This window comes from Kogia breviceps, chromosome 3, assembly GCF_026419965.1.
Source record: "Kogia breviceps isolate mKogBre1 chromosome 3, mKogBre1 haplotype 1, whole genome shotgun sequence".
Classification (NCBI taxonomy): domain Eukaryota; kingdom Metazoa; phylum Chordata; class Mammalia; order Artiodactyla; family Physeteridae; genus Kogia; species Kogia breviceps.
Window position 1 is genome coordinate 2,156,309 of NC_081312.1, and position 26,976 is coordinate 2,183,284.

Genomic DNA, 26,976 nt, shown 5'->3' on the forward strand with positions numbered 1-26,976 from the left:
AGTGAGCACTCACTGCGATGTCTGTGTGGATCTCTAAATACAATTTTCGCATGCTTCGAACTTTTCAATTTGGAGAGATTGAGAGTGAGTGCAAGAAGAGCTAAGTGAGGCTCTTCTTCCTGTTCTTTCTAATTTTAACGAGCAAGTCTCTTCCTGAGCCCTGCCCCGGATCAGAAGGCTCTGGTGCCACTTCTGCACGCCCGTGTCGTCACCTCAAAACCCGGCCGGCAGCTACGGACTATCCGCGCTGGGTGCTTATCCAGCTTGGTTCTCCCCGGCCAGTCCCTACCACCCTCTCTTCCTTTTGGCTAATGTAGGTTCAAGGACAGCAAAAATGACTTCACTTCTCTGAGGACCAGTTTCCTTCTCCTTAAAATGGAAGGATGAGTGTTGTAATGTATGTGAACCACAAACGATGAAAACTGCTATGTGCTTTATTAGTAAGAATCCCTCCTACTCTCAGCAAATGATACGCTTTCATTCAGCCAACTTTTGATTACTCCTGTGATTAGTGCTGTTATTTATTATTATTATTTTTGGCCGTGCTGTGCGGCTTGCGGGATCTTAGTTCCCCGAGCAGGGACTGAATCTGGGCCCTTGGCAGTGAAAGTGCAGAGTCCCAAACACCGGACTGCCAGGTAATTCCCTGACAGGCACTGTTAAATAACTGCTCTACTGAAATTTCACACTTACTAACAATTTTAAGTCTCCTTGTCTAATTATAAAACTTTTATATCCTTATTATAAAAACTTTAGGAAATATAGAAAAGTATATACAAGAATATGCTTTTACAACCAGCAAATAGAGATGACATCTCCTGTTATTCTGGTGCATTTGCCTCTAGTCTCTATTTGGGTATTACATATGTGTATTTAAATACATATGATTACACATCTACAAAACTGGGGTTATAATGAAAATATTGTTTGTTTCTCCAAATCATCATCAACTTTGTTGTAAGCCACATGCACTACACTGGACACACAAACTCAGAGAGCACTGTCCTCTTGGTCGCTATTTTGGTTCAGAATAAGCAGCAAGCGTACGCTGGGCTGGGGTTAGGGCGGGAATGATGCCAAAATCAAGGCTTCACTAAGCAGCTCCTTACTTTACAAAGTGCATATGCAGAAGACCAGCCCACTCATAATCAACTACAGGTACACAAATTCCAATGCCAAAATATCGGTTTTAGAGCATCTGTTAACGATTACGCTGTTCTATATTCTGTCAGCATGAAAACTGGGAAAGTGAAATTGATAGATTTGTTTCCCTCAAAGTAACATGTTTATTGCCTAGGAAGGACACAGGTAAATTTTATCTTACTTCTGCCTGATCAAGTTTTCCCCGTTGCCCCCAACCCGGCCCCCATATTGAGATTTCTCTCATAGGTTATTTCCAAATTCTGCTTCCGAACCAGATTTGACAACGTCCGACCCTTTCTCAAAGAGAATTTCTCTTCTTTTACCTCCAAACAGCGCAAAGCTAACCTGATGCCACAATAACCTGAAAGTACTCAATTTTCAATTACTGCTTTTTTGCGTTCTGCTTTTAAGGTAAAAGCAGTTATTTCCAAAGAAGGCCGACAACCCAGATGTTTCCCAGGTGAAATAAGAAAGTTCGCCTAATTCACTTCCAGCAACACGTGAAAGAACAGAGGCAGCAACACCAGCAACCCACCCAGAAAGAGCTGAGGAAAGACGGAGCCAGGAAGGGCTTCTCTCTCTTTGAAAAGAATGAGAGCTCAGCCAGCATAACTTAAAACAGCATAAACAGCAACAAGGAGGAGAGTGGGGAGGAGATGGGAAGAGGGAAAGCCGTCTGCTGATGAATGTGGAAAGAAGGGGCTATTTCTGACAGAAAACAGGTCGAGCAGAGAGTACTCTGTGTGTGCCATACCTTTCTCTTTGTTATAAATAGGAAAACTTTTTATTTCATCGAAGTAATAATGACATAAGCTTTTGGAAGGCATGGCAATTAGAAACAGAGAAAAGCGGAAGCACCAATATGCCCGATCCTTCCAGGTTTAGTAAGTGGACTTACGGAAATACTATGGCAGGAGAAAAGATTACATTAATTGTAAGCACTGTAAGTCAAGCCAGTAATCGTACAAGTACATAAACTCTCTTTCCTGGACTGACTAACAGGTCCCTCACATAATGCTTCAGAATTTCTGCAGGAAATTAAGATAAGAAGCTGCGTGATAAATGTCCAAGTATCCCTGACAAGTCCGACCCCACCTGGGGGATGGGCAGAGACGGAAGAAGAGAGGACAGGTCCAAGCACTGAACTGCTTTCCTGGAGAAAGTCCAGCCTCAAACCTGCTGCTGCCGGCTGGCAAGAGTCTTTTCCTCAGTAAATAAATCATATCTGCATAAACATTTGCAAGTCAGATAGATTCATCTGAGTGGGAAAGAATTTAAGTTTTATGAGGCAAAAAAATCTTGACTTTTAGGCGGCCAATTTATAAAAATTTAGAGTAGAGTTATGGAAAGGGCCAAACAGACTTGTTTTGTAATAAAGAGAAATTTGAGCTTCCTTCCATAGACCACAGGATAAAATGATATCAGAACTGGAAAGGATTTCAGAATTAATCAAGTATAACTTCCTCTTTTTATAGCTAGAAAAACTGAGGATCAGAGAATTTAAATGATGGCCAAAGTCAATTTCAACTTTGATATTTAACAAGTTTTAATTCAAAGTACCATTAGTACTTTTAAATCAAATTAAATTTAAGCAACAGCAAGAGTTACGAAACTTATTTGTAAGTCCTTAACTGTAAACACTAGACTAAGCAAATCAAAAGAGGCAACTGTTAAGAGAAATCTTGAAAATCGGTTAAACTTGCCTTTCTCAGTATTGTGAAACCCTTAAAGACTCCTATCTATACTTCTATCTTAACAACCTTAAATGTTAATAAAACAAACATTTAAAGGTTCTGAAAGAAATGAGGCTATACTGCCATTTAAATACAGAATTTAAAACTATGGAGGACAGCATTAGTTTAGAAGTAATGAAGTACCTGCTCCTTCCTTTAATCTAAATCAGGGGTGGGCAAATTATGGTCTGTAGGCTCAATCTGGCCCACCACTTGCTTTTGCAAGTAAAGTATCATTGGGACACAATCATATGAGTGTATTTATTCACATATTGTCTAAGCTGCTTCTGTGCTACTACAGCAGAGTTAAATACTTGCAACAGACTGTATGGCCTACAAAGCCTAAAATACTATCTGGCACTTTACAGAAAGTTTGCTGATTCCTAATTTAAGTAAGACCACATCATAATGATTAAGAATTTTTAGTCCTGCAGTCAGAGGACCTGTCTCTGACTCAATGGTAGGTTTCCTACTTGACAGTCATCAAATTTGGGGCAAATTATTTAGTCTTCCTGTGTCTCAGTTTCCTTATCTTTAGCAAATGGGCATAATACTCGTTACTCACAAGGCTGCTGCAAGATTTACGTTAATGTAGGTAAAGCACTTATCCCAATATTTAGCAGGTAATGATCAATCAATAAATAGTAACTGTTATTAGAGAGTTAAGTCACCTTTATGCTGAAAACCTATTTATTAAAATGAGTGTCTCTTTAAGGCCATGGGGTAAAGAAAGCAAGAAGGTAAGCCGTTAATTCATAGGTTAAGTTCTGTTTGGTTTTGGTTTATGTAAGACAAAACTAATAATGAATTTTGGGATTGTGACACTTCTTGCTAAAAACTTGGAAATGGTCTTCTTTAATGCAATCTCAAGTGTTTGCAAGGCTCTTGTTTTTTAAGGCTCAATTGTCAAAAAACTAAGGTTAAGAGTGGGACTAAAAAAAAAAAGTGGGACTAAAATTTCAATTACAAAGCTAGAACTAGAACCCATGGTTGCCTCTAGCACAGTGCCTTAGGCATGAAAGCTCTTAATAAATTAATAAATTTTTGTTGGGTTGAACTGAATGGCCAAGCCCCGATCCATTCTATGGGCCTTATGACATTTATAGAGGCAAACACTTGTTTGCTTTAGGGTTTAAGCAAGAAAACATATTAAATCAATAAATTAAAGGTGCAGCAATCCATACCTGTCTAAATTTAGCTCTTGCTTCTTTTTCCTTCATTCTTCCATGTGCAACCAAATAGTCAAACACTTCACCTACAATTGAGAGAAATAAAAGTAAGCAGAAGTCCTACTTCTGAGCATTAACCTTCCCATAAACTGAAAATGTTTCACTTTTAGCAATGCTCTAATTTTAATTTTTAAAATACAGGTATGAAGATAAACAGAAATATGTGGAATCTGAACTAACTTAGCATTAACTATAGGCAAAGTTTATAGATAAAATCTTTTAAGCTAAAGATAAGCCTTAACATTAAATTCTCATATGTTTAAGTTATACAACTTTTATTTTAAAGGTTATGTTTCCAGTATGCTTTAATAAAAACTTGGCAATGAAAAGTGAAAGTTAAAATGGTTAAGTTATTTGTGCTAAAAGAAGATGTCTTCACTACAGGACCATAACAAAAAAGCATTTCCTGAATATACTCATTCATTCAACAAATAATTATTGAGTGTCTACTAACTGCTGAGAACCATTTTAGGCTCTGGGGAAATACAGCAGTGAACAAAGCACAGTCCTTTTCCTCACGGAGTTTACACTCTAGGAGCGGGTAGACAAATAATAAACAAACAAATGAATATACAGTCTATGAGATGATAAAAAGTACTGTGGAGAAAAGTCGGGGGAAAGAAACAGGAAGTGTGTTTGTGTGTGTAAACATTGTGCTGACTACTGTGAGGGAGTGGACGCTAGTTATCTGGGAGGAAGATTCTAGACAGAGACAAGAGCAAGGAGGCCATGAGGCTGGAGAAGCGTGAACAAAGGAAAAGGGAGGTAGTGAACGAGCACAGAGATGGTAGGAGAAGCGAGATCAAGAAGAGTCCTGTGGGTGCTGTTCTAAGTGAGAGGAGAAGCAGAGGAGAATATGAAATGACTGGCTTCTTTTTTTTTTTTTTTTTTTTTTTGCGGTACGCGGGCCTCTCACTGTTGTGGCCTCTCCCGTTGTGGAGCACAGGCTCCAGACGCACAGGCCCAGCGGCCATGGCTCACGGGCTTAGTCGCTCCGCGGCATGTGGGATCCTCCCGGACCAGGGCACGAACCCGTGTCTCCTGCCTCAGCAGGCAGATTCTCAACCACTGCGCCACCAGGGAAGCCCCCTGAGTGGCTTCTTAAAAGGACCACTCTGGCTGCTAGAGGGAGAAGAGGGTTAGGGCTGAGGAAGGGACTGGTAAACCAACTGGGAAGAGCGCAATATTCAGGACAAGAAAGAGGGTGGCCGGGTCTAGAGTGGGAAACGGCAGTGGTGGTGACAAGTGGGGAGATTCAGGACACAGTGCAAAGGAAAAGCCAACAGAACTCGGTGGTGGACGTCCAGGTGGTAGCTTACACAGTATTAATTCCTCAGGGAAGAGAAGTGACATTTCAAGGAACCTATCAGTACTGCCAACTGCTTATCAATTTGGAATAAAGAAACACCTCTGAAATCAACAAAGAGTACTAGTTTAGCAAATTGGATATAAAATGTGTTTGGGAAAAAAAGCCCCATTTATTTCATACAAATAAAGAATATTTCCATCAGCTTAGTGACAATAGTTAACTAAAATATTTTTGAGGAAAAGGTTATTCTACTGTACATTAATATCTCTGACTTAAACTTTTAGCCCTAACTTTGTGAATAAATTTTAAAATAATAAACGGGTATAAGTATTTTCAAGTTATCACTGACTGCCTAATGATCTTTTAAAAGGAATTACCTATTGTTAATTTACACTACACAATTCATTTAACTATGATGAATTATAAAATTAAATGTCAGCTCAGTAAAATGCCAGTATTTTCTATGAGAATGACCTTTCTATTTGCAGAATAATATACTATGTCAAAACAAGTGGCTAAAAAGTGAAAACAAAGATGCGTGCATAACATATGGAACAGTTTTGACTTTTTAGAAAAACTTAATGGATTAAACCCAGTAATTGTAGAGTCACACAGATAAAGTCCAAGTCTGTCAATGTAATTTAAAAATACTTTAAAATTCAAATGCAATATAAAGCTGTTAAGAGATTTTTGGAACCATAAACTCACAATCACTAAGTTATAAACCAGGAATACAACCCAGATCTCTTATTTTTCCCCTTATTAAAAATGCATCAACACTCAGATTAAGCAGCTGAATTGAAAACCTCTAAAGGCTATTATTTATTAGGAGAAAAAATTACAAACAGTGGCTCTCCCTACCCAGGTCACGGCCCATGTGGTTGATGAAAGGACACTGGACAGGACAGTTCAGAAAGCCCCTGGTTTTAGTTCAGGTCCTGCCACTATAACCGGTGATGAAACCACTGGCATAGAACAACCATTCAGAGCTTTAGGTTCATCTGTAAAAATTAGGCAATTGCCCCGGATGACTTCTAAGATCCCTTCCAGTTGTAAAATTCCATGATTGTACCAAATTGAAAAATGCGAGGCTGGGGAGGTGTAGGTAGCCATTTTAAAACATTTTTATTTATTTAGGCTGTGTGGGGTCTTAGTTGCGGCACGTGGGCTTCTTGGTTGCGGCAGGCGAACTCTCAGCTGCGGCACGCATGTGGGATCTAGTTCCCCGACCAGGGATGGAACCTGGGCCCCCTGCATTGGGAGCGCGGAGTCTTACCCACTGGACCACCAGGGAAGTCCCTAGGTAGCCAATTTAATGAAACGTTTGTTGTTCAAAATGGCAAACGTATCAACAATAAAACAGCTGCCCTGGAGATGGTGCTCTGTGGAGCTGATTAAAACAAATGGCCCAAGCCAATAAGCCACCACCACCAGTCGGTGCCGTTTATAATGCTGAGCAATGGCCCCGAGCCCTCAAAGGAGGGCTGTGCTCCATGCCCAGTAAGAAGCTCAGAGACATGTAACTTATGAGGTCACACTGCCAATGAGAGGCACTCGCTGGACTGACTCCATGTCTGTCTTTTCTGGAGTCCATCCTCCTCCTGGATGGACACTTCTCAGATGTTTTTGACTTCTACACAGAGCAACCTCTAGAACCCTGGTACCTAAAACAGATGGGAACGGAAAGCCGTGACTGACTGAGCAATCAGTAGAGGCTATATGGTGCCGGAAGGCTGGGCTCCAGGCCTGGCAACATGACCACAGTGAGATTTCCCAGCCTCCATTTCCTTAAGGGTAAAAGCCCATCGCTCACTGCCTGGCCACATCACCGAGGCACTGTGAAAGTCAAAGGAGACCAGGTAAGAGAAAAAAGCACTTGTACACTGCAGTGGCTACACAAATGAAAAGATTATGAACCGCAAGATGAGTAGATAGCATTCGAAGTCCGTACAGACTTACGGTTTACAATTAACCTTCAGCTCTTCCTACTGCTCCTCAACTGCGAAAATCCCAACTAAGTTCTCAAAGCACACATTTGAGAGATGAAGCCCACAACAAATAATGAGTTAGGAGGATGAAAAAGTGGTGCCAGGGGTGTGCCTGCTCTGCCCACAACAGGTTTACAATCTTTTATTTAATGGTTAACTCACCACAGTGAGGCTGTGATTCAACTTTCTGTCTCCAGGTTCTGCATCCTGGATCAAAGTGCTAACAAAACAAAACTCTACTATAATCAAAACAATTTAATCTATACTGTAGAGTTAAATAGAGTATGTCTCCAGTAGTTTATAATTTCATTAATTCAGTTCAATTCTTATTTGCTGAGTATCTGCTATGTGCCAGGCACTATGCTAGAGACAGGGAACACACAAAGACAAACAAGAAAGCGTCTGCCTTTCACAAACAATGAAAACTCACACACAGTCCAAAAACTACAAGCACAGCCCAACCATAACCCTAAAATAAGAATCTCTGTAAAAGATAATAGCGATATACATTCATTTCATAAAAATCTCTACATGTATACAACCTTATAGGCAAATAATTACCAGTCCTTAATCTTTATTTTAGGGAAGTCTAACCATAAACACGGTGACCACCATTTCTGGCCTTGGGAAATGATGGACAGCAATGACATAAAAATCTGATAAAGACATCCATCCAACATGCAGTACACATTTATTTCAAATAGGCTAATGCACTGATATTTTTGAAAATTCCAAGTACTGGAACAAACAAAATGTGCTACATATACACAATGGAATATTATTCAACCTTGATAAGGAAAGAAATTCTGACACAGACTACTAAATGGATGAATCTTAAGTACATTATGCTAAGTGAAAGAGGAAGTCACAAAAGGACAAATATTGTATGACCCCACTCATATGAGGTCCCTAGAGTAGTCAAATTGATACAGAAAGAAGGCAGAATGGTGGTTGCCAGGGGCTGAGTGGAGGGAGGATGGGGGTTACTGTTTAATGGAGACAGAGTTTCATTTTGGGAAAATGACAAAGTTCTGAAGATGGACGATGATAATGGTTACCAATGTGAATGTACTTAATGCCACAGAACTATACACTTGAAATGGTTAAAACAGTAAATTTTATGTTATACCATAATAAAAAAATCCAAGTATTTGCGTATTATCAATTAATGATGCTAATAATGAAACACTTAATAGCAGCCCACAGAACTGCTAGGAATCAGCCTTCCTGATTCTCATCCTAGTGTATTATGATTCTGAATGTTAAATGAAACTTTAACAATTATCTGTGTGGGCTGTGTGGTTTGTGTATTCTTCTAAACGGGAAGAAAGAAAGAAAACAATTTATAAATTTCTTACCTCCACTGGCATACTCCATGATTAGGTAGAGTGTTTTGTCAGTTTCAATGACTTCGAATAACTTCACTAGGGGAGGGGAGAAGATACAGGAGGAAAAAGAAACAAATGTCCATATGCACAGTACTATGTACATATAAACTATAACTACAAAAAATAACTTTTTCCCTGTTAAAGATTTTAATAGCTGGCCCTCTACAAAATTCTCTTAGGAAAATTTATAATATATTACACAACAGCAGAAAAGATTTTATAAAAACATGGAATTCCATAAAAATAAATATAGTTTCTGGGTGCTCAAACGGTGTAACTTCAGGATGCACTCAGCAGTCTAGTGACGTGTATCTGCTCTCATTTCATCCTCCTGTATTACGTCTATATCTGTTCTATTTCTAAAAGTGCAAGTCCATTCACTTGTCATTATGGCTTTAAGGATACATACAATTCCACTTGAGACTTCTGTTGCTTGGGAAACTTATCACAATTCTCAGAGAACAAGGTCCCTTTGTTTCTTTTCTTTTTCTTAAAGATGTATTTTATTTTATTTTTTATTTTTTTGGGGCTGTGCCATGCAGGATCTTAATGCCCCGACTAGGGATCCAACCTGAGCCCCTGGCAGTGAGAGTGCGGAGTCCTAACCACTGGACTGCCAGGGAATTCCTAAGGAAGTTCCTTTGTTTCTATTCTAAAGCCAGAGATGGCAAAGTAGAAGGGATTATACTATAAATAACTGAAAAGAACTTTTAAAAAAGAATTATTTTCAATGGGTCAGTGTGACTACTATAGTAATCTGTTGTTACAGATACAAATAATATTTCTATTACTGCTAATTCATAAAACCATAACAAAGCAATCAGAAATATAAAATTTTTAAATGAAACTGAAGTTAATCTCTCAAGCTATCAAATCACCATCTCCTGTATCTACTTTGGTAATACATACTTTACAATTAAATTTAGCAAAAAAGGGAGCAGGGAGAGAGAATGCTAATCTCTTATATTGTGCGTTATTTTCTGATGCTTTAACAGAGAGTATTAGATCAAATAAAGTACCTTACACAGTATTGGATGTGTTTGTCGAACTGGTGAATAAAAGTATATCATTTCTAAGATTATATATGTTCAGACTGTTAAGAAAAATTATTTAAAGAAATTTAAGGCACATATGCTGGTAAACCATCAACATATAAATAATAGCTTTCTAAAATTCCAATGCAGGGGGAATTCCCTGGCAGTCCAGTGGTTAGAACACCTAGCTTCCACTGCAGGGGGCTGGGGTTCGATCCCTGGTCGGGAACTAAGATCCTACAAACCACGTGGCCCGGCATGCATGCATGAATAAATAAATAAATAAATAAATAAAATTCCAATGCAAATATTGGCTCTTCTGCGTAAACTATTTTAATCCAATGGGAATTTAAATTTTTAGAAATTTATATTTTCAAAGATATGTCATTTAGTAGTAAGTATAGAGAACTCTAATCAGGGTACAACATAAGTAATTAAAAAACAAAACAAAAAGGTTTAAGTTAGCTAGTTCTTGGCAGTATTTTTTCGGTGGGAAGTTGGAATTTGAAATCCAGAGTTGGCTAGCTACTTCTCTATGTCTTTTAAAATATGATTCAATGTACCAGTATTTTCTTGGGAACACAGCTAGAGCAACAAGTTTTACACCTTTGAAAATCGTTAACTCTTACTATAATTCCCTCTTATCTATAAATTAAGTACAATTATGACATTTTCTAATATATTAAAAATTAGAATCTGATTACATATGTTTCTACTGAATTAAAGCTTTACATTAATCTTTTAACCTATCTTTAGTAATTTCAAAAAGTTAACAGAAATGATCAATATATATATACATATATATTCTAAAAGTGTACCTGGGCTGGGAGAAGGGAAGAAAATCTGTCACTCCTGGAATACATGTTTAGCTTTATGACATACTTTCAAGAACGCATTTAGACCCCAAAGTATTTAAGAAAGCAGAAAGTACCTATGTTTGGATGATTTAAAATCTTCATTATTCTTACTTCTCTGAAGAGCTAAAAAACAAACACACACACAATTCCCCCAACACAGGTTATTAAACATTATATATATTTAATGAAGATATATTTATATTCCATGGCTGCAATATAAATTTAAATTTTCTCTTAGATAATTGATTCACTGATAACGTTTAGTAGTCCACATCTAAGAAATGGGAATCCAGGGTAATTACGAAGTAGTTTTGTTACCTAATACTAAATACTTTAATTTTATCTTACGAAAAAGCAGAGGTCCCAGAAGAGGATGATATTTTGCTATTGAATTATATTTTGCTTTCTTGAACACAGAAGTCAGATTTAAGCAGGAACAGTTTGTGGTCAGACTTAGTCTGATTCAATAACTACCTAGGGGTTCTAATTCTGCAAATCAAAACTTGTATAGTCACAATGAACTGCATCATGATAATTCCAAGTAATTCTATAAGAAGATTTTGAATAAAACCACTTCAAGCTGACTACCCACCACACAGAATAAGGGGAAATAGTAAACTGTTGCACAAACACATGCTGTGAGTTCAGAGGCGGGTCACAGCATTAGGGCCTGGGCTAATACGAGATTTCAGAAAGTAACAGAATTTTAGACGTCATCTTATACAACCCTCCTGCAAACAAATGGGAACCAGAAAAAGAGAGGAAAAGATCTTCCAACGTCCTACTATCTTTCCATGGGGACTATGGCCAGAACCAGTCTCCCAGCACCCAGTATACTATACAGCCTACAAGAGGCAAGGCTGGAAAGTGGTTTGGGAAACAAGCAGCTGGCTGTGGGCAAAGGAAGTTGGGGCTCTCCCTGCGCTTGTCTTTGTCCACCAGGTCTGATCTAGAACTGAATCGGCAGCTAACAGCTGAAAGGCATGGTACCTGACCGACAGACAGCTCAGAGCTTCAAAACATGTACCCAAGATGAAGAGCCTTCCTGTCTAGAATACTGGATCATCCCTAAAGGCAGGAGCCCGTTTATCTCCAACATAAACACTTTCTACTGCTGTTGCGGTCATTCCCACATTTCCTGTTCTGAGGTGAGAAACATAGCCTCCCTGACAACCATTCAGGCTTGAGTTCTTTCTTAATTTCCCCCTGTCAAGCTAACACAGGAATCTTGTTTTCCAATCCATTATAGTTGGACTTGTAGCTATAATTTGAACCTCCCAGTTATTTCTACAAATGCTAAATTAGAAGAGCGCCAAGTTGGATATCGTACTAACACAGCTTAGGACACTGCATTTACAATGAAACCGTGACCACGGCCATGGCAGCCTCTGCCTACCCTCCAACCTCAGCTCTAGCCACCCTGATTTCTCTCAGATATTAGAACATACTAAGCTCTTTCCTTCCTTAGAGTCTTTTTTCCTTTTCATCCTTCAAGACTCAGGCAGATTCTCTAAAAACCTCATCTAAGTAGGTCTCCTTTGTTTTACATCATAGCAATCTGTTTACTTCCTTCCTAGACTGTCTTTCAAGTTGTGATAATACATTTCTGTTTACCAGTTCACTGTTGTGTCCTCATCCCCAGGGAGCACATCTGTCTCCCTTCACTACTGCATCCCTGAAACCAAGCCTGGCCCACAACAGGAACTCGTTTGTTTGACAGATGCCTGCAGGAAGGTACTAACTACCAAGAAGTGTGGTCTGGGCCAGGCTCCTCAGCATTCTAATGACCACACTGCTTCGAAGTCCTGAGCAGCAGAATGCCTGTCACAGGGTCGTCGTAGTTCTGCTGGCGACAGAGGTCAAATCAAAGTGACTGTTTTTAAATCCCTACTAGCAGCGCAGCACTAAAACAGCAGAACTAAAGTGATTAGAACCAAAGAGCAGGGGAAAAAAATGTAACACTATAGGGATTCAAGGGAGGGAGAGCTCGCTTACATCGGGGGTAGTGGGCACCATGGAGGTAGCTGGATTTATGCAGTTGAAAATGGGCTGGCTATATGTGCTCCATATATGTGAGCAAAGACAGGGAGGTACAACCAACTAAGACTATTTAAAGAAGACCAAGTTATCCATCTGGCAGAGCATGATAACGTTTGCTTGGGTTTCCAAGTGTGGGCTTCAGGCCACCAGCATCAGAATCATTAGGGTGTCTGTGCAAACTGTAGGTTCCTGGGCTCTACCCATCACTAGATCTGAAATGGGCCTTGAGAATCTCACCTTTCAACCACCACCCCAGGTGCAGTGGTTTTCAAACAGGTCCACAAATCCTTTGACAATCCTCCCCTCAAAAGGCAGAACTTGATACCCCTCCCTTTGCACGGGGGCTGCACTGAGTGACTTGCTTCTAATGAACAGAGTAAGGCGGAGGCAATGGTGAGGGGACTTCAGAGACTGACCGGTCGTAACAGGCACTGGGGCCCCGCTTGCCGTCACAGGTCAGCTCCTTGGACGTCGGGAGCGCGCTGAGCACCGCAATGGACGGGCCCGGACGGCAAGGAAATGAGGGCTCATAGCCACGCCGGGGAGGGGCTGCAGGCGCTGGACGAGAGCCAGGGCAGAGGGCCTTTTGCAAGCGGATACACCAGCCCCAATCAAATCTCTGGATGCTGCATCTGTGGCTCTCACCCCATATCTCTTGAGAGCACCTGAGCCAGAACCATCCAACTAAGTCACTCCCAAACACGTGACTCACAGAAACTGTGAGATGACACATGGTTCTAAGTTGCTAAGTTTTGGAATAATTTTTAGAGAGTAGTAGGACACTACTGGTAACACACTGAAGTTTGAAAGCCCCCGAGTTACATACAGCAGAGGTCACACCAAGGGCTGCGTTGCGAAAACAGAGGAAAGGTGAGGGGCACCAGATAGCAGGAAGAATAGTACACGCTTACGCTGTAGAAAGAAGAGCCAAAGGTTCCCTAGCAGGACAGTGTCAGGGTATGACCAAAGGAACTTTACATGTCTGCCTCTATCAGAATTATACATCAGGTAGAAATGAGTTCATAAACTCTATGCCAAGTTAATCAAAGGGGGTGGCGAGAGGAAGCAAAAAGCTAATAGTGATCAAGTGTCACCGCTGTCTGAAGCTCAGCACTAGAGGCTTCACGTCTATGATCCTGTCTAACTTAACTCTCACAACTCTGTCAGATGGCTATGACCATCTCCAATGTACAGAAGAGGAGGACTAAGAAGGTTAAGAAACTCGTCCAAGTTCTCTCCGCTAACACGCACCGGAGCCCAGAGTCTGAGGTGTCTGACTCCAGAGTCCACACTCATCTCATGAGTCCAAGCAGCCACCTTTGAAATGTGCAAGTAAAACAACTGACAGATTACAAGCTGGCAATACGGAAAATCCAGAGCAACAGGTGGGTACTGGCACAGCATTTTTTTTTAAGTTGACAATTTGCATATATGGTTAAAATGCCAGAGATTTCATTTATTTGTATCAACTGTGAACCTGATGGATGAAGATAAATTTGGATATAAATAATTTATTGAAAAGAAAATATGAACTTTAAGCAAAGTCCCTACTAGGATTGTACAACATATTTTTTAAAGTTTTGCTACTATAAAAGGACATTTAAATAAGACGTTCACCTATTTCTACTATCTTATTTCTCTACATTCCCTTTCAAACTTATGCAGATGCTAGTTGTAAAAAATAAAATGAAATAACACAGAAATGTGTAAAGTGAAAGAGTTCTCTCCTCATCGACTAATCTTCACCCTCTACACATCTTCCCATTTTTATGTCCTTTAGGAACTGGTAGATGGGAGGAGAACAAACATCTCTGAAGGCAAAGACGTGGACCCTGGTGGCGAGAACACCACACACACTAAGCCTACAGCGCTACAGAGTAAAGAAACGTCCCCAAAGCCTATACTGAGGATGTACAGGAATTATCCTTAGGAAAAAACAATTTTACCAATTGATATAAAAATAAAATGAGCCTAGAAGAGACAGCATAGGGTGGGGTGAGATGCCGTCATAGTCATCAAACTGTGACCTAAATCATCATGACCAAAGTGTTCAGACTTGCTTCTCCAGATATGTAGGTATGAGACAGAATGAACAGGCCAAAGGTTGAGAGCCTGTGCCTTTCGTGGCAGCTGAGTGACATGCTGGATGACAACTCATGTGTTAGAAATAATGGACAGGAATATAACCGCCAACCCTTTCTTTACCAGGAAAAGAGGTGAACTGTAAATCAAGATTGTGAGTCATTATTAGCTGCCTTGGATGAAGAGAAGGAGATACGGGTAAGAAGCATTCAGGGGGTAAGGGAGAGGGAGGCAGAGTTGAAGCTGACATCCAATTTGTGAATCTGGGTGCCACTCTGAGACAGAGAAGACTCAAGCTGCAGCGAGGAAGGTGAGACTGGCTTTGGACACGTCATGTGAGGGGCAGTTAAGTGAGGACACTGAAAGCAGAGCATGGTTCTTGGTATTTGGGTCTGAAGCTCAGGAAAGAAATCTGGGCTAGAGATAAATTCTGTAGAATTATTAGCATAGGGATAGTATCCTTGGAAGGAAATGACACCGCCTAACTGTAAAATGAAAAAACAGAATCATCAACGAACAAGCATTTCAGAGAGAAGAGAGCTGAGGCCCACAGTGGAGGCTCGGACAAGGCAGCCAGTGACAGACTAACGCCTACCACAGACCGACAAGCGGGGTCACAAACCTCTGTTTGTGAAACCAGCTTCCCAGACCCTGGAACATCTTTGGGTACTTCATGAAGGACAGAGAGAAGGATGATGTACCTGCTTTTTCCTCATTATGTCCCTTGGTCTCACTTACCACACCGATCACAGCACCTCTGCTGAACAAAAGAACAAGTCCAAGACCCTCTCAGACGAAACTGAGGGAGAGAGCCTGGTAAAAGCCCAAAGAGTTCGTGGAGAAGGAACGGTCAAAATGCTCTGATATGAAAAAGAAAAAAAGAAAAAAGTCTTTGCTTCTCTACAAACAGAAGACCTCTAGAAGGCAAATAGAAACTGATGGCACTGGTGGTCCCAGGGCAGGACCCGGATGGATGGAAGTCAAGGGGTAGATGAAGACTTTGCCTTTTATACTTGTATCTGTCCTTTGGACCCTGAATCACAACCGCAGTGTCTATCTCCTCTCCTCCAATTAATTTGAATTTTAAGAAAAAGGTGGATAATGAACAAAGAAAAGATTTTTGACAAAAGGGGAATTCCAGCACAATAAGGCAAAACTTAAGGAGCTTAAAGAGAGTTTAGTTACTCTCAGAACCACCCTAACATTAAAATAAACAACAGAATAGGAAAGTTAACAAATAACAGAGAAGAGCACTATTAAACACCGTTTGTTTATTAACACTAGGAAAAAGGCAGTGGCCTGTCTCCTACCCAGGAAGAGCTGTCTATACATGGGGGGAGATATATGTGTGGGTGTACTACAGTGTAATTAACCAGAATTTTACTGATATCATGTAGGTTATCCCTAACTTTTTGCTGTTGTAACATTACAATGAGCATCCTTGTATATATACATCCTCATACACTTACGCAAATATATCGGCAGAGCAGACCGGGGGGCCAAAGGGCATACATGCTTTTAAAATTTTGTTAGTGCTATATTACTCTCTAAAAATATACTAATTTAAACTATATCAGCAATAACAGAGTTCCTGATTCTCTACACTCTTGCCAACAATACGTATTATCAGTTTTTTGCAAATCTGGTGAAAAAATGTTATCTTTTCGGATGTTAAACATTTTTTACTTCAATATTGACCATCTGTCCTACTAATTGCCTGAGTGTATCTTTTGACTCTTTTCTATTAGGTTATATACTCCTGTTTCTCCTCGATTTGCAAGACCTTTTATATAGTATGGAAATAAGACCTTTGTCTGCCACAGCAGACAATGTTGGGTCCTTACTCAAATTCACCCAGACTCCTCTGCTTTGATGAGCAATCCTTTCAACTTTTTAAGCTATTTCATCTACCGTGTACTGCGTATTTCTGAAATGCCACATGATACTGCTTCCTTGATTTTCCATTTTAGACACTGTTTTGTGACTCCCACTTTGGATCTAGCTTTCCTAAGCCCTTCCAAACACAGACTTATGCTTCCCCTTCCCCTCTCCATCCTATTCATGAGGTTCTATTACAGTTTTGGCTAAATAAATATTATGTTTAATTTTTATTGCTAAAAGTAGTACATATCGGTTTTTTTGGGTTTTTTTGTTTTTTGGTTTTTTTGTGTTACTTGGGCCTCTCACTGTTGCGGCCTCTCCCGTTGCGGAGCACAGGCTCCGGACGCGCAGGCTCAGCGGCCATGGCTCACGGGCCCAGCCGCTCCGCGGCATGTGGGATCTTCCCAGACCGGGGCACGAACTCGCGTCCCCTACATCGGCAGGCGGACTCTCAACCACTGCGCCACCAGGGAAGCCCAGTACATACAGTTTTAAAAGTCGAACTGTGTAATGTAATATATCTCTCCACCCTCAACCCTTGTTCATAATGTCAAGCACTTTCAACTCAGGTATTTGCTGCCTTACTTTTCAGGGTGATGCAAGAGGGAGGAGATGTGGGAGCATGTGTGTATGTATAACTGATTTAGTTTGTTGTAGAGGGAAAACTAACACACTATTGTAAAACAATTATACTCCAATAAAGATGTTAAAAAAAAAAAAAAAAGATTTTTTTTTTTTTGACATGGACCATTTTAAAGTCTTTACTGAATCTGTTACAATGTTGCTTCTGTTTCATGTTCTGGTTTTTTGGCCACAAGGCATGTGGGATCTTAGCTCCCTGACCAAGGATCGAACACACACCCCCTGCATTGCAAGGTGAAGTCTTAACCCCTGGACCGCCAGGGAAGTCCCTGCTACCTTACTTCTGAATAGCATGCTTGTGCTGTTATTCTATTATTTCGTAGCCCCTCCCCCTGATATTAGCTATTTTCTTAGTACTGGCAGTGAAGATTGAGCTCTTACATCCAGTCCCCTAGCCCACATCCCTTCCCACCTTCCTCCTTATCAGTTACCATAATATTTGGCTAAAGTATTCAGTTTACATTATATAAATATTCTTTATAGCCACACTAGGCATGCATTTCCATTCTTTTTGTTTATCAAAAATCTTTCTGATTTCCTTTGAGCTAATGACTGTCTCGGTTATTTTGTTCACTTAGGTTTTGTATGTATCTCTCACTTTACTAATTCATCCTTAAACTTTGTAACAGAAGTGTATATCTCCTCTCAAATACTTTCAAATAGTCAAGTATTCTTTCTCCCCACCCCCCGAAATATGCATATTCTAGAGGCCTCTGTCCTGCTCTCAAGGCCTGCTGTGTTGGATTTCCTGTTCTAGACCCTATGCTCTTCTCTTTTTTAGTATTGTCCCCTGTTGTGGTGAAATATCCCACCAATAGCTCCTGAGGAGGGATAAGTGTATGATTAAAACCTTGCAAGAATGTTCTGATTCTATCTTCACATTTGATTGACATTTTGGCTGGGTAAAGAATTCTAGGTCGGGACTTCCCTGGTGGCACAGTGGTTAAGAATCCGCCTGCCAAAGCAGGGGACATGGGTTTGAGCCCTGGTCCGGGAAGATCCCACATGCCACGGAGCAACCAAGCCTGTGAGCCACAACTACTGAACCTTTACTCTAGAGCTTGCGAGCCACAACTACTGAGCCCATGTGCCACAACTACTGAAGCCCACGCACCTAGAGCCTGTGCTCTGCAACAAGAGAAACCACCGTAATGAGAAGCACGCACACCGCAATGAAGAGTAGCCCCCACTCACCGCGAGCAGAGAAAGCCTGCCCACAGCAACAGAGACCCAAAAGCAGCCAAAAATAAATAAACAAATTAAAAAAAAAAAAGAATTATAGGTCATAATTGTTTTCTCTCAGAAACACCCCCCGTTTTAATGAGATGTAATTGACATAGAATACTGTGTAAGTCTAAGGTTGTACAGTGTGATGATTTGATACACACATATATTGTGAAATCTTTACCACAGTAAAGTTAGCTAACGCATCCCTCACCTCACATAATTACCATTTTGTTGTTTTCGTTGTGGTGAGAACATTTAAGATCCACTCTCACAGCAACTTTCAAGTACACAGTACTTGTTAACTATAGTCACCAAGCTGTACATTAGATCCCTGGAACTTTCCATCTTGTAACTGGAAGTTGGTACCCTTTGACCAACAGCTCCCCATTTCCCTCAACACCCCCATCCCCTGGCAACCACCATCTACTCTGTTTTTATAAGTTTAATTTTTTAAAAGATTCCACATATAACTGATATCATAGAGTATTTGTCTGATTTAACTTAGCATAATGCCCTCAAGGTCCATCCATGTTGTCACAAAGAGCAGGATTTCCATTTTTACAGCTGAATAATATTCTATTATCATAGGACAAAATATATAATAATAATACTCCTCACTCTTTCTTTATCCATTCATCTGTCAATGAACGCTTAGGTTGTTTCCCTAGCTTGGCTATTGAGTATACAATGCAACGAACATGGGAGCTCAGATCTCTCTCTGAGACAGTAACTGCATTTCCTGTGGATATACACCCAGAAGTGAAACTGCTGAATCACATGGTAGCTCTATTTTTAATTTTTTGAGAAACTTCCATTCTGTTTTCCAAAGTAGTTGTACCAATCTACATTCCTACCAACAGTACACAAGGTTTCCCATTTCTCTACACCTCTGTCAGCATTTATCTCTTGTCTTTTTGATAACAACCATTCTAACAGGTTGAGGTGATATCTCACTGCAGTTTCTATTTGCATTCCCTTGATGGTTAGTGATGTTGAACACCTTTTCATGCACTTGTCGGCTATTTGAATGTCTTAGTTGGAAAAATGTCTATTCAGATCCTTTGTTGCTTTTTAAATTGGATTATTTGGGGCTTTATTTGCTACTGGTTGTAGGGGTTCCTTTTCTCCCATTTTGTAGGCTGCCTTTTCATTTTGTTGACTGTTTTTTTTGTTTGTTTTTTGCTGTGAAGTTTTTTGTAGTTCCACTTTTTTGGCTTGTGATTTTGGTGTCATATTAAAAAAAAAAAAGTCATTGCTAAGAACAATGTCAAGGAGCTTTTCCCCACTGTTTTCTTCCACGAGCTTTATGGTTTCATATCTTCCATTTAAATCCTTAATCCATGAGTTAATTTTTGTGCATGGTACAAGACAGGGGTCCAGTTTCATTCTTTGACACATGAATATCCAGTTCTCTCAGAATTTTAAAGGCCTCGATCCATTTCCTTCCAGCTTACAGTGGTGTGGAATGGTATGATGACATTCTGTTACAATTCTTTGTGACCTATTTTTTCCTCTTAATTTTGATGTATTTAAATTTTAATGTACCACAGATTCAGTCTCTGTGGTAAATTAGCATTCAGTCCAGATGTATTGTGGGTCTTTTGTCATTTACTGCATTGGGCACTGAGCCTTTCAATCTGGAAATTCAGGTCCTACAGTTCTGGGAAATCACCTTAAGTCTTTGATAATCTCCCCTCCTAGCCCCAGTTCTTTTTTTTTTTTTTTTTTTTTTTAATTAATTAATTTATTTATTTTTGCTGTGTTGGGTCTTCGTTTCTGTGCGAGGGCTTTCTCTAGTTGTGGCATGCGGGGGCCACTCTTCATCACGGTGCGCGGGCCTCTCACTATCGCGGCCTCTCTTGTTACGGAGCACAAGCTCCAGATGCGCAGGCTCAGTAATTGTGGCTCACGGGCTTAGTTGCTCTGCGGCATGTGGGATCTTCCCAGACCAGGGCTCGAACCCTTGTCCCCTGCATTAGCAGGCAGATTCTCAACCACTGCGCCACCAGGGAAGCTCGCCCCAGTTCTTTTTACAACACCTCTTTACCAGAAACTAGACCTCCTAGATAGGTACCTCAATTTCACATGGTATTTTTCTTAATTTCCATCCCTATGAACTTCTGTAATACTTTGAGAGATTTCCTTAGCTTTATTTTCCAACCCCCCCCCTTTTTTTTTTTTTTGCTGTACACGGGCCTCAACCACTGCGCCACCAGGGAAGCCCCCAACCCCTTTATTGAATTTCTTTCCAATACCATAAATTACCCTCTCCCCAACAGTCTGACTTTCTCAATGCACCATGTTCTTCTTTCATGAATATAATGGTCATTATTGCATTCCGTCTCCCTCTTTTTAAAATCTTTGAAAACATATAGTGTTGTTGTTGTTTAAAGTAGCTGAGTTTCCTCTTCCAGTGTTCCTTTCTCTTTCTTATTCCTGTTTGTTTTAGTTTCAGGTTATCCTCAAATATCTGGAGAATTTAAGAGAGGCACCAAAATGCTGGACTAAACGTTATATATATAAAAGCTGGACCATAGGATGACCAGGCAGAGATTAAGTAGATTCATTGAAAGACAATAAATGTCTCTATCTGTATTTTCATTTAACTCAATTCTCCTGGAGAAGAATCCTCCAATCTCCTTTTCAGGCAACACACAAAGGGCTAAAGAGTTCTGGGAGGCAAGCAAGGAGAGGGAAGACAAAAAGAGTGTCTCACCACTCAGTGAGCCCCTGTTTTTAGTATGGGGTCCCCAAGTCTAGATGCTCTTCAATTCCACCTCTTCAGAAAATAAACTGCCCAATTTCTACTGGGGCAGAGAAGGGCGGGTTGCCTGAAGGTGATATGAGGCCAAGTTACACATTTTAAGCCAATCCTGTTTCCAGTTCTACGTGTACCTCCCACCCACAAAAGAAGCTAACAGAACTCATCCTTAGACTTTCTGAATTCTGTGGCATGACTCAGCATGATTTTTGCTGGCACCAGCCTACCTATTCCCACCCCTAAGTGCTCCCCTTAGGGATTGGTTTCAGTTCACTATGATTTGCTAAGTCTATTACATGAAAAAATATATATAATAGTGTACACACACACACACACAACTATTCATCAGTTTTCCATCTGGCAAACTAGGTTTAATTCTCTGTCTGCCAGTCTTCTCTATTTTTGACACTCCTTTTTAATTCCTTTACTACTATTTAGTGAGTGAGAGGAAGGAGCAAAGATAAATGTACTAATGTTTAAATGGAAGTCCTATATGTTAATACTTTAATTCCGAATTTTTGAACAGATGTTTTAAGTGAGACTGAACTATAGTTTTCTTCCCAGTTTCTAATACATTTTGATAGCTAGCCATGTATGTGAATTCAGAGAAGAATTTGGAAGCTTCCTTTCAAGATCTATTCACTGAAGGTTTCAAAGAAGCCAATCATGAAATTCTGCATATGGCAATCTGAGGTGGCAGCTGGCCTTTTTACCACTATTCAATTTCTTCTGTAGTTACTGATGCATTTACATTCTTTTGTAGAGTTAATTTTGATAAGTTACGTTTTCCTAGAAAATTATCCATTTTTTAGCTGTTCTAGTTTATTTGCACAAAAGGTTCTCTCATAATAATTTTAATTCTTCTCTATCTGGTCTTTTCCCTGCCCCTCATTTCATACTCATACTTTGTGTTGTCTCTCCATATCCCCTGGATTAAGTAACTAGTGGTTTATCTATTTTAGTACCTCCCTTCTCATCCCCCTCTCAAAAAAAAAAAAAAAGCTCTAGATCATTTTGATTGTTTTTCCAATTCACTAATTTCTGCCCTCTGTAAGTTCCTTATTCTTCATTCCTGAGATTTATTTTGTTCCCTTTTCTAACTTATTAGTTGAATATTTAAGGTATTGTCATTTTTTAATAATGTTGTTTAAAGTTTCAAATTTTCTTGAACACCAAAAGCAGTATTCTATAGGTTCAGATACACAGTGTTACTTTCTAGATACACTGCAATTTTGGTTTGCATTTTCTCTTTGACCCCATGAATTCAAAGAGTGTTTTCAAGTTCCACATGTTTGTACTTTTTGTTTGTTTCTATTTTTATTGCTTGTTCAGAAAATGTAGCCTGGAAAGATCTCTTAGTCAGGCTTATTCATCATATTAACTGTTTATAGCTGCACAAGTTTTGCATTGCTCAACGTTGAGGAAATCATTTATGCTGCAGTCATCACAGATTTGAATAGTTATCACAATAATTTCCTAGCACAGAGCTGTAATGTATCCTAAGAAAGGGACGCTTTTTTAAAAAAATGCATGAATGAGTGAGACTTCCCTGGCAGTCCAGTGGTTAAGACTCCGTGCTTCCACTGCAGGGGGCATGGGTTCGGTCCCTGGTCAGGGTACTAAGATCCAGCATGCCATACGGTGTGGCCAAAAATAAAAAATAAAATAAAAAATAAATTAATTAAATTAAAAATGTGCAATTTGTAATACGGGCTAGTGGAGGGGCTCTATATTAAGATCTGTATCTTTTTTTCCTCTACTGAATGTGTCATATGTAGCCTGGGAGAGGATAAGTCTCCTTTGTTACTCTGGTGCTTCTATAAATTTAGCTCAGACTTTTCCTGTCATATATTTTGGGGTTCTGTTTATCATTTGCCATTCTACTATTTTTAAAATAAATTTATTTATTTTTGGCTGTGTTGGGTTTTTGTTGCCACGTGTGGGCTTTCTCTAGTTGTGGCGAGCGGGGTCTACTTTTCATTGCAGTGCGCAGGTTTCTCATTGCAGTGGCTTCTCCTGTTGTGGAGCATGGGCTCTAAGTGCACAGGGTTCAGTAGTTGTGGCTCGCGGGCTCTAGAGTGCAGGCTCAGTAGTTGTGGCTCACAGGCTTAGTTGCTCTGCGGCATGTGGGATCTTCCTAGACCAGGGATCGAACTGGTGTCCCCTGTGTTGGCAGGCAGATTCTTAACCAATGTGCCACGAGGGAAGCCCTGCCATTCTACTACTGAAAATAAAAATTTTAAACATGAAAATAAGTGTAAAAAAACTGCCTTTAAAATAGCAATTGTGAAGTGAACCAGAATAATCACTTTGGAAGAACACAGTATGTGTGTGTAGAGGTAGGTATGGAAACTCTGTATTGCAGAAGAGTGGGGAAAAGAGAGACGAGGCAATAAGTTGTAACACGTATGAAAAAACATAATTGGATTGTTACTTCACAATATGCACAACTTCAAGGTGGATTAAAGATTATAAACCTTTGAGACAACAGAGAAAAACATCTTTATGGCCCCAGGCAGGGAAGAATTTCTTAAAGAACACAGAAAAGGTACAAACCATATAAGAAAAGACTGACAATTCAGGTGTGTTAAAATTAAGAAATTCTGCTATTCATCAAAAGACAACATCCAGAGAATGAAAAGATATACCATCAAACAGAAGAAGATATCTGCCACATGTCAGTATACAGAATACATAATCTCTAAAATGATTAAGAAAAAATCCACTAGAAACTGAAAAGGCTTGAACAGGCAATTCACAGAAGAAGAAACAAAAGCCAATAAAAATATGAATGATGTAATACTCATCAGCAATCATGGGAATATAAATGAAAACAACAATGACATAGTTTTATATCCATCAGATAGGCAAGAACTGAAAAATCAGACAAAATCAAATTTTAACGAGGATGGGACATTACTTGAGCTGTCTTATATGCTACTGGTGGGAATACAAATTAACACAACTGCTTTGGATGAATGAGGATGTACATAGCCTGTGAACCAATAATTCTACTACTGGACATGTATCCTTAAGAAACATAAACAACTTCACCAGGACACACATGGGACAATCTGTAGCAGTGTCTGTGATACAAATAGCTATAAGCAATCCAAATGTCTCTGAATCAGACAGAAAATGGATAAATAAATCATGAAATATTCATATAATAGGATACTATATAACCATGAAAATAAGCATAGCAATGAAAGTAAATTACATCTAAATACATCAACATGGAACACAATCTGGGCAAAATAAAGCAAATAGGCGAAGGACACAAATAACATGATTCCATTTATATAATATTTAAAATCTTCACACTATATTGATGAGGGACTCTTATGTGGTAAAATTATAAAAACAATCAAGAAAATAGTAACACAGGGACTTCCCTGGTGGCACAGTGGTTAAGAATCTGCCTGCCAATGCAAGGGACATGGGTTCGATTCCTGGTCCAGGAAGATCCCATATGTCGTGGAGCAACTAAGCCCGTGCACCACAACTACTGAGACTGCACTCTAGAGTGTGCAATCCACAACTACTGAGCCCACGTGCTGCAACTACTGAAGCCCACATACCTAAAGCCCGTGCTCCGCAGCAAGAGAAGCCACTGCAATGAGAATCCCGCGCACTGCAACAAAGAGTAGCCCTTGCTTGCTGCAACTAGAGAAAGCCCGCGCGCAGCAACAAAGACCCAATGCAGCCAAAATAAAGAAACAAATTAATATATAAAAATAAATTAATTTAAAAAAGAAAGAAAATAGTAACAAAATTTTTGTTAGTGGTTACTTTGTAAGGTGGAAAACAAAGAAGGAGGTCAGGTTGGGAACTGATTTAAAGTATTGTTGCTGATCCATTTCTTGAATCAAATACCCTAAACACATTTATATGGCAAATATGTAACATTCTTCTGTATGTAAAGCATTTCATTCATTCATTCATTCATCCATTCATTCATTTTTGGCTGCATTAGGTCTTCAATGCTGAGCGCAGGCTTTCTCTAGTTGCGGTGAGCAGGGGCTACTCTTCGTTGTGGTGTGTGGGCTTCTCATTGCAGTGGCTTCTCTTGTCATGCAGCACGGGCTCTAGGGGCATGGACTTTAGTAGTCGTGGCACGTGGGCTCAGTAGTTGTGGCTCACGGGCTTAGTTGTTCCATGGCATGTGGGATCTTCCCGGACCAAGGCTTGAACCCATGTCCCCTGCATTGGCAGGTGGATCCTTAACCACTGCGCCACCAGGGAAGCCCAATCTGCATTTTTATAACCAAGTATTTCAAAGACAAAGAAATTTTCCTACCACCTCAAAACCTAAGGTTCTGGTGGTCAAGATTCCTGGAATTAGGGCAATATGAGAAAAATATTAATTTAGTATTAAAATAAATTTGGTACTTATAAAATAATGAACAGATATTATTGGGTATCTATCACACGCAAGGTGAAGGAGCTTCAGTAAGCTCCTTTGTATCCTTCCCATATGGAAGGTGCTGGGCCTGATTCCTTCCAAGGGGACGTGCTGGGAAAAGGCTATATGAAGTTAGGGCTTTAAGTTCTAATGTTAGTTCAGTTGGTGTGTGAGTTAGTGAACAGTCATAAAGAATTTGAACTCTGGAGCCCACTGGGGATCTGGCCCCACCTGGGGATCTACCACTCACTGACTGAATCTAGGTGGCTTGACCTCTCTGGGCCTCTGGTACCCCCAGGGATAAAGGAACTTGACATGTCAAGATCCTGGAATAGTGCGTGGCACACAATAAGCAACATGCAGCTGTGATTCTGGTTGTTGTTGCTACGATTCTTTCCCCAAGGTCTAGTTTTTGCCCAACTTTCAATTTTCTACAAATGGGTCCATGCTAGGCTCTAAGTTTAACCCATTTAAAATATCTGGTTCTTGGGACTTCCCTGGTGGTCCAGGGGTTAAGAATCCACCTCCCAATGCAGGGGATGTGGGTTTGATCCTTGGTCGGGGAACTAGGATCCCACATGCCACGGGACAACTAAGCCCAAGTGCCACAACTACTGAGCTTGTGCACTCTGGAGCCCGCACATCACAACTAGAGAGAGGCCCATGCGCTGCAACAAAGAACCTGCATGCCGCAACGAAAGATCCTGCATGCCATGAGGAAGATCTGTGTGCCACAACTGAGACCTGATACAGCAAAATAAAATAAAATAAAATAGTTGGTTCTTCAGTGGCTTTTCTAAAGTATCACAATGAACAACTGGTACAATTAAAAATAAATTCTAATATTCTCAATTCACAATCTGTACTCTAAATTTGCTGCCAAAGTGAAAATAAGTTTGGCAATAAATTTAAAATTTCCCCATAAAGCAGCAGCAACACTGAAGCTATGTTTTTTTACACTCCTATTACCACTTTTGAAATGTAACAATATACATATATTTTTATTCTCAATATTTTAAACATTTAAAATGAAAAGGGTTTGACTTAGATTTCATTTACCACATCCTGTTTGTAAAAGTTTACCTAATTCATTACACTGATCTGAATGCAGATGCTGGATTGTAATTAACAGTCAGGACTTTTTAAAATCTCCTCTTTGATTCCTTCAGTGATCCACTGGTCTAGTGATCCATACTGTTTAGCCTCCATATGTTTGTGTTTTTCGCAGCTTTTTTTCTTGTGGTTGATTTCTAGTCT

At 39.9% G+C, this 26,976-nt stretch overlaps 1 protein-coding gene across 15 annotated transcripts in view; it reads right to left on the reverse strand.

Annotated features, from left to right (window-relative positions):
- MARK3 (microtubule affinity regulating kinase 3) overlaps positions 1-26,976 on the reverse strand; it is a 108,642-nt gene that overhangs the window by 29,607 nt on the left and 52,059 nt on the right. For 13 of the 15 annotated variants that reach the window (XM_059058207.2, XM_067027692.1, XM_059058206.2 and 10 more), the window contains exons 4-6: positions 10,756-10,804; positions 8,761-8,826; positions 4,061-4,131 (exon numbers count right to left, since the gene is read on the reverse strand). In XM_059058207.2, coding sequence (XP_058914190.1) covers positions 4,061-4,131; positions 8,761-8,826; positions 10,756-10,804 — 186 coding nt within the window. The remainder of the gene's footprint in view (positions 1-4,060; positions 4,132-8,760; positions 8,827-10,755; positions 10,805-26,976) is intronic. The other 2 variants (XM_067027693.1, XM_059058210.2) reach the window with 1 other exon arrangement.